The following is a 9,035-nucleotide window of genomic DNA, read 5'->3' on the forward strand; positions in this document are numbered from 1 at the left end:
GAGGGTGAGCTGAGGGACGGACAGGCACCAGCGGAGATGGGGCTGAGGAACTGACTGGTCCTTTAAGAGGAGGCGGGAGAGGGAGGCTGGGAGGGGACACTGGAGGACAGGAGCTGGACGGAACCAGCGGAGACGTAGGAGAACTGGGTAATGCCTCCCCAAACCAGTCTATTAAATCCACTTTGAAACAGTCCATTAGTTCCTCAATGTAGTCCAGTGGCCAGTTGCAGCTCACCCTCAGCGGCGGGAGTGTGGGCAGGGCTTCCCTCCAAGCCTTCAATCTCCACCAGCACTCCCTCGGGAACGGGCGATGTTGCCGGCTCATGCACCTGGTCAGAACGGTCTTGAGGCTCATGCTCCTGGGCGACGATCGGCTCAGTCGCGGTTTTGCACGCTGGCTCTCGTGTCGCGGTGGGCTCAGGTTCTCCGTCTGCGGTGGGCTCAGGCATTTGCTCCGTGCAGCGGTATGACGGTTGGCTGGTCTCTGGTTCGTGAGTGGGGCTGGAGATGTCCTCCTCGGCGGGGCAGACGGAGAAATACAGTCCATTTCTCTCCAGCACCCACTCCACGAAAGCGGCGAAATCCCAGGCAAAGGAGTTGAACGGCTGGGATTGCCATTCCGGAAGAGGGGAGAAACAAAACCAAAAAAGAAAGAAAAACGCCGCTAATATTACTCACTTTGAAGGTCTGCTATTCTGTTACGTAATGGCTATGGAGGTGGAACGAGGAGACGAGGAGACACAGGCGTAAACTCAAAATACAGTCTTTTAATCTTTGCTTCGGGGGAATACAGGGCAGGCAGACACTCACGTAGCACATAGGGGAAACAACTCAATAGCAGACAAAGGAATATTGGAGAACACAGGTTTTAAATACTGGGAACGTAATCAGGGAGAAACAGAAACAGGTGTGGAGCTAATTAATCAAAAACCATGGAAACAAACAAGGCAGGAGAAAGGAAACACAGAAAACTAAACCAAAACAGATCATAACCATAACAGTTGGACACTTCATGCACTCAACTACATAATTAATACACTAAATGGAAGAGTACATAGTGCATAGTGCATAATTTGGGATGCAACTTACTGTATGATATTATTGTTCCTGAATATGGCTTGGGTCCGTGATTCAATTAAAGTCTATGGAATTAATTTTTTTTTCATTGTTCACTATGTGAAAATCATAAGCAGATCACTTAGAAAAATAATAGTTCACCAACTCTAAACAGGTTAGTGTGGTATTTAGAGTATTAATGTCAGTGATAGTATAAATGATAACTGAAGACAAATGGTCAAGTAAAATATAACAATAAAATACAGAATATTAATTTATAATAATTAGATATGAATAAATTAAGAATCACTATTCAATTATTAATCATTTCATTTTTTTACCAATTTAATAATGATATAAATTATTGTTTTACCTACCAGCTTTTGCCTTGTGTTATCTGGCACTCACATAAAATTGAAATGCAGCTTGAGCCTGTTATATGAGCTTTGGAAGTAAACTTGGCCTTTTAAAATGTCTGTATATTTATATTTAATTATCACAGCCGTTTCTGCCCAGGCGAAACAAAACCGTGAGCACGTTTTATAGCCCATAAATTAGGGTGACCATACGTGCCATTTTCCCAGGACGCGTCCTGGCTAGGATTTCTATATTGACTAAAATATCTAGGTTTTGGCTTTGTTTGCGAGTGCACGCGTCCTGGGAAAATGGCACGTATGGTCACCCTACCATAAATGTGTCTGTGAACACACTACCTTCAGCTTCCTGACGGCCACACGGACCATGTCTGTCCCTTTGGGCTGCTCCACCTCTGTGATTCCCAAGAACTACATGAACACACAGTAGACACAAACCACAAACCTTAAATAAAACATTAGTTAAGTAATATATCAACAGAATGTAGGATGGGCTGATAAGCATAGGTGTGTGTATCATTTTGTACTGGTGGCTGGTGATAAAAACTGATGAAGGTCAGAGAAGGGGAGTTCAGTGAGCTAGCATAACACTCCCTCCACACACACTCACACTCTCAAGTGCATTTAGTACAACTTTAAACATCACTACATCCATCATAGAAACAGCTTCAGTGAAGCAGGCTATCTCTCACACACTTACGCACACACATCTCACATCCCAAAGTCAAAGAAATGGTGTACACAGTGGTACGCAGTGTGCATTTGCTGTTTAGGACGGCCCACAGGGTGCCAGACCATGTGTATGTCCCCCTACTGCGTAGTAAATATAGTAGAAGCAGAGAGAACCACAGGAACAAATAAGAAATATGTCTCAAACTCTACCTTTGTATTATACACAACATGACTTCTCACCAAGGCTTCAGGTGTGTGCATGCAGGGTTTATCTGGATCAAAAAAAAAGAGAAAAAGAAAAAGAATTTAGGTGTAATGGCAGATGACTGACATTTTCCAGCAATCAATCAATCTAAACTTGGATTATTTCTAAATTAAAACTACAGTTACTGACTTAACAATTGCCTGAGCATGTCATAATTTAATGCAGGATTTGCATTTACATTTAATAATACTTATGCTGCTCCATGTGATTAAAAAGTCAGTGTCTGTGTATCTTTTCTGTGCAAAGATGGCCTTAGTCATTTAATGCTTAATTTGTTAGATTTTTTTGTGGATGTCCCATACACCACGGAGGCAGCATAAACGTACTGTAGTTACACAGGAATCACAATCACTGGAAACTTTAAAGTTGATTATTGATTCTCCTGCACAGCTGACATTGCATCTTTACCTCAGAGACCCCTTAAAATCTCTCAGCATCAACATAGGTCCTCCCCCATTTTAAGTGCTTTAAACTTTAAACAACAAGCCCACAAAAGACTCAAACACACACACACACAAAAAAGTTTTTCTATGTTTTTCTTTCTAAGCATTTTTGAGCAAGGTGTATAATGTGAGGATAATAACACTGTCATGCAGTACTTTGAATTGTATAAACATGAATAAATTAAACTGATTACTCTTGATTTTATTTATGCTGCTGTTGTTGCATGTGTTGTCACTTTCAATTACTTTTCATGTGGTGAATAATCAGACCTCATCTTTTAATTAAATGTGTTCTTGTGGCTGTCACTGTTCTTGTGGTTGGTGTGTTAAATGTTGAGGTCCATGCGCATCTCGTTTAATTAGACCAGGGGTTTTTAAACTGTTCAGGGAGTTTAGGGACCCTCTGTGGCTGCAAGGGCGCATTAGGGGTCCACAGAAAATGTTAGAAAAAAATAATGTAGTAAATGATTATGTTTCCAAAATTATTACATAATAATAATAAAAGTTAAAAAGTACAATTTACCTCTTTCTAAACACTTATTCGGAAATCATTAGGTAATAGGGATGTAACGGTACACGTTTTTGTACTGAAATCGTTAGTTTTTTAGTTCGGCATGCATGTGTAACAAATGAATGCAGTGCTGTTTTAATCACTGCACAAGTGGAACTTTGTTGTGTGCTGAATTCTGTTTGCAAATGAGAGTTTCCCCCCCTGGGATGGAACAATAACTTTTATATCAATATACTTTAACGTTGCTGACACATCTGAAAAAAATGAAGGACACAGAGTGAGCTCAAAAGTGCATAACCCATTTGTCCTAAAAATGAGATGTGCTTTATATTAAGTTCTTCAAACTACTGTAACCTGTTACAGAGGAGGCTCCCGTACCGCCTCCTCCGCACCACCAGAGGGAACCGTCTCCTGAATATTAACCATTCCCATTCGGACTCCAATTCCCATCACCCCTCATACCTGGGACTGATTGCTCATCCACACCTGCACCTCATTTACACACACGCACACTCTTAAAAATAAAGGTGCTTCACGATGCCATAGAAGAACCTTTTGGTCTAAATGGTTCCATAAAGAACCTTTAACATCTGAAGAACCTTTCGGTTTCACAAAAGGTTCTTTGTGGAGAAAGAAGGTTCTTCAAATTATAAAAAGGTAAGAAAGAAATGGTTCTTTAAAGAACCTTTGACTGAATGGTTCTTTCTGGAACCAAAAATGGTTCTTCTATGGCATCGCTTGAAGAACCTTTCGAAGCACCTTTATTTTTAAGAGTGTATAAGCCACTCACACACACAGAGGCTGTGTCCGAAATCACCCCCTATACCCTCATTCACTATTCCCTACATTAGGTCACTAATTCAGTTCACTAGAAGGAGTGAATGAAAACGAGTAGTGAATTCGGACACTGAGTGCACCGGAAGGAATGCCGCTTTTGCATAGTTTGTGCTTGCTGTTTATGAATCATTTGAAACTAGCACACTAGCAGCTCCAGTAGTAAGATTAAAGGATTTATCTTGAACTCTGTCACGGAAATTATGTATAAACCCTAATCAAACAATTTAATAATCAATTTACAATGAATTTATACCCGTGTTGTACATTATGCTGTACGCCATGGATGAGCGCTTTGTAAAAATGAACGGATTGATTATTCAGCTGCGGGCGCCATCTTCTGGTGAGATGCGGGAATTCATTCGGCGTGTGACTCTCACGGTGCATTATGGGCATTCTCTAGCCGTTGAGCGTGCACCAGTTGTACACTCGTTTTTGCAGTGCATTGTGGGATTGAATGAGAGCACTCGAGAACGTCCACTATGGTTTCTGACACCACTAAAAATGGCTGTTCCCTCAAATAGTGCCCTATTTAAGGGTATAGGGGGCGATTTCGGACACAGCCAGACTCTCTGTGAAGTCTTGATTTGCCCTGGCTGTCATTTCTGAGCGTTATACGTTATATACGTTTGCTTTTGTTGTACTTGATCTTGGACCGTTTCCTGTTTATCTGATTGTTCTCTGCTTGCCCCGATGGTGTTGACTGTGTTTGCTAGCCGCCTGCCCTGATCGCTCGTCTGGTATTCGACTCTGTCTCTGTCCAAGCCCCTGCTGTTCTGTCTTGCCGGTATTGACCCTGTATTCTCTGACTATTCTAAATAAAAGCTGCAAATGGATCCAAACACGTCTGACTTGTCACAACAGTAACCCATAAGCCTACAGTTTAAAGCCTCTTGCCCTCTTGTCAGAAGCGTTTGCTGTTTAATGCTTTTCAGACCTGATTACCTCAGCACATAACTTTTATGGTTTATTTTTATATTCTTGTCTGTAAATGTTGCATAAAGGCTCATCCTAACAGAAAGCAGTTCTATTTAAAACTTCACAGACGATGTGAAGGAGTGCTGGTGTGCACACGCACATCAAAAAATGGTACATTTTAATAAACATTTTTAAATATTTTGCATCCAAAAGTCAAATCTTTTTCCTCATTTACAATTAACAGTGTGTTGTTTAATTAAAAGGAAATTATCATTTGGGTCAATGTCATCAAAAAGTCTGAAAATTCTTGATTAGAGTGGTGAAACACTCACTTATTTGTGTAGTGTACTGTAATTAATGGAAGTAATAATGTGAAATAATGTGAGTTGGTATAGTTTTGTCATGTTTTGCTGTCACATGTCCTCGCAAGTTATAAGCATCTTATTTATTACAGATTCCTCGAGGGGCCCTCTTGGCACTTCGGGGACCTCTGCGAATGTCTATACTACTTTCAGGGCGGGACGACCCTGATCAGACAGCAGCATTTTTTTCCTAGCAGGTTGACTGACATGCCGTGCTTTATATGCCATGTAGGTGATGATGAAGAGCTCCTCATTGTTAGTTTTTTTCTCCCTTGTGCTGGGGGTGAAATTGTGGTTTGATGAATTGGGAAAAGGAGACCTCTATGGTCAGTGCATGCTGCTGTGATGTAGACCTGACTCAGCAGGTCACAGCTTTAAAAAATTAAGAGAAACTGAAAAAACAGTGGGAGAGAAAGAGAGGGAGACAGAATGAAAGATTAAGGGACGGAGAAGGAGACCAAGAGAGGCAACGAGTAAGAGAGATGGCCCTTAGAGTATAAGAACTGCGATGCCGACAAAAACCAATAATATAATGAAGCTGACAAGCCGTCCAATCCTGTGCCAAAGAGTAGACAGCTCTCTCACTGTTTTTGACACCTTTATAACACAGGCTCTTCAGTATTCACCGCCACGCAGGTGTACACACACATACACACACTCACACTTTAATCAGCTGAACTCTCCTACTGCACACCAATTAATGCTCGACACAGAGAGGACGAGCGCTCAGATATTCCTAGCTGCAGTAATGTCATGAGGACACTGGGAAAACCTCAACTGCTTATAGTTTGGGTGGCACAAATGTCTTCAAACGAAACTATATTTGAACAGTTTCTCAAGAAAATGCCAGTGCTTTTTTTGTTTTTTTGTTTTAGCAAAACTAACTAGCACAGCTGACACTTTTCCTATTATCAGGGTTGGAAATAGTAAGGAATTAAACAATTTCAGTTCTGATTCTTTGCAGTTCCGAGTCATTATTGGTTTCAACAATTTTTGTAGTACGTTTAATAGAGAAATATTTGAAGAAAATAGAAATACAAAAACACAAAACGTGAATTTAGTTTTATAATTACTGCCCTCACTGGAGTGCTGCCAAATGATGAGATCAATCATTTTGAACAGGACAAATAAAAAAATACTATACAATTAAAAAATGTGGTAATATTTAATTCATTTAATAAATTTGTTTGTTTGTTCATTTATTCCACAAGAAATCAGACTACAATGGTCACAATGTTTTAGATTTAGATTAAAAACGGGGTTAATATTCAGTTGTTTAAAAAAGTTTTCACTCAAAAATAACAGATCAAAAGAATCTTTAATTTGGCAATCAGACACTGGTATTGATATATATTTCTCACTGAGTGTAGAGGTGTTGCTTAGTAGGAGCTCCATGTAGCATGCAAAAAATCATTAATAGAACTGAAGCTCATGAAAGTCATTCAGTTCCAGCATTTAAAATGAAAAATTCTTGGATCCCCAAAATTATGTGCCAACAGGGGACCTCATATAGCAAAAGATATAACCGGGGACCCCATAGAGTCAGATCACTCTGACTATTGGACTTTAACCAGGTGCAAGAACCACTGTACAGCAAAAAACTACAGTACAACTTTTGTACTGCAAAACTATTAGGAGAACACTCCAAGTTCAGAAAATAGGAGTCTCTATTTTAGAGAAAACTGCTGAGGCATGCGACCTCCAAAATTAATAACAGCAATCTACTAGGTCATTGCAATATTTTGAAATACTAGAGCAAGTGAGTGAAACCACAACAGTGCAATTAACGGATTCATGTAGCTCATTGGTCTTTGAACTCAAAAATAATAAACGTGGTGCAAAGGAGACAGGTCCATTTTTAGATTTACCTTTTGCTTTTCCCTGTAGCTCGCGGAGTTATGAAAAGGTTACCGCACTGCAGGACATCTCTGTCCAGAGCTCAGGACTAAAGGTCATTTTATTATGATCCCACCGATTAGCTGTCAGTTTAAACACAAATAATCATAAAGGGTAAGCATTCAAAACAACTGGTGAAATGCAAAAGCACGGATGAGGTCACTCAACGCGCATTAAATTAGATGATAAAATACAAACTGTTGCCAAAGTTATTACCCTGCCAGGCTCATTTATATTGTGAACATTATTTTAAATTCGACCTTTAACTAAAGAATAGCAAAACTCTGCTTTTTCACCTAAATAAAGGTCATCCTTATAGTGGCAAAAAACAGCCTGTTCCACGAAGCTAGTTTCTACTGGTCAGCCAAGTCTGATTTGAGAATTTTAGAGGTTTTCTGGTTAGTCAGGGAGATTTAAAGCAGTTTAAAACAGCTAAGATCTTTCTGCGAGGACTTAAAAAATCCAAGATGAGTGTAGGTTGTTATAATATAAACATTGATTTACATAGATTTACATCAATTTACATACAAAGCTTACATAAAAAAATCACAATATTTTTTATATTTTTAAATTTTAAGATACAAGGCATGGATTTCCTAATTCAATTCTCATTCAGAAACTCCTGATTCAGTTAAATTCTGATTTGATTTAATGGGATAGTTCACCCAAAAATGAAAATTTGATGTTTATCTGTTTACCCCCAGGGCATCCAAGATGTAGGTGACTTTGTTTCTTCAGTAGAACACAAACAAAGATTTTTAACTCAAACCGTTGCAGTCTATCAGTCTTATAATGGCAGTCAATGGGCTCCACGGCTTTGAGAGTCAAAAAAAACATACATAGACAAAACCAAATTAAACCCTGCGGCTCATGGCGATACATTGAGGTCTTAAGACACGAAACGATCAGTCTGTGCAAGAAACTGAACAGTATTTATATCATTTTTTACCTCTGATCCACCACAATGTCCAACTGTCCTGAGCACGTTCACAACATCCGGCACGTGACGTCAAATAAATACGGTTGGGCAAAAAATTCTACGTTGTCTGATGATATATCAAAATCGACTTCCATTGTGATGACCAGTGCCAGTGAACACGTCCGCAATCTCTCTGCACTGTGTAAATAATGAGTGACGTATACGCATGACCAGTGTTCGAACTATACCGTGGACTTTCGGGGAGCCCACTTTTTTTTTTTAATAACGGGGGTGGGGGGTCGTGCGCTTGGCTTACAATGGCTTACAAAGATACATAACAGCTACAAGTGTATGCACTACTTGCTTTATGCAAGCACTATATAGGATAAATCACGATACAGGATTTACCCTATTATACTTTATCGACACGAATTGATAGGTGAAACAACAAACAGCCACCCACAAATAGTCTATAAACAAAGCATCAGGCTGTCTTTGAGTTCACATGAATAATTCCTCCGTTCACTTAGGCCTAAAACATCGAGAGTCACGCAGACCTATAACAACCCAGCCACAACACTTAATTGTGAATAACATGCCTTAGCACCTACCTTAACACAGAATCGACCACAGAGTCCAACGTTTATATTTTTTCTACGAATCTTTGAGTTAACATGTACTAAACATGAGTGGAATTTGCACCGCAGCGCCCCCACACCTTGATGCTCATGACAAGAATAGCATGTATAGTTATCTTTATTGAAGTGAATTAGGTTTAAATCGCC

At 39.7% G+C, this 9,035-nt stretch overlaps 1 protein-coding gene across 4 annotated transcripts in view; it reads right to left on the reverse strand.

The window, feature by feature from the left end:
- Positions 1-9,035, reverse strand: part of LOC107677600 (PTB domain-containing engulfment adapter protein 1-like) — a 64,333-nt gene that overhangs the window by 17,135 nt on the left and 38,163 nt on the right. For all 4 annotated transcript variants that reach the window (XM_016472549.1, XM_016472546.1, XM_016472547.1 and 1 more), the window contains exons 3-4: positions 2,313-2,374; positions 1,770-1,841 (exon numbers count right to left, since the gene is read on the reverse strand). In XM_016472549.1, the coding sequence (XP_016328035.1) occupies positions 1,770-1,841; positions 2,313-2,374 (134 nt within the window). The remainder of the gene's footprint in view (positions 1-1,769; positions 1,842-2,312; positions 2,375-9,035) is intronic.

This window comes from Sinocyclocheilus anshuiensis, unplaced genomic scaffold, assembly GCF_001515605.1.
Source record: "Sinocyclocheilus anshuiensis isolate Anshui unplaced genomic scaffold, SAMN03320099.WGS_v1.1 scaffold472, whole genome shotgun sequence".
Taxonomy (NCBI): Eukaryota; Metazoa; Chordata; class Actinopteri; order Cypriniformes; family Cyprinidae; genus Sinocyclocheilus; species Sinocyclocheilus anshuiensis.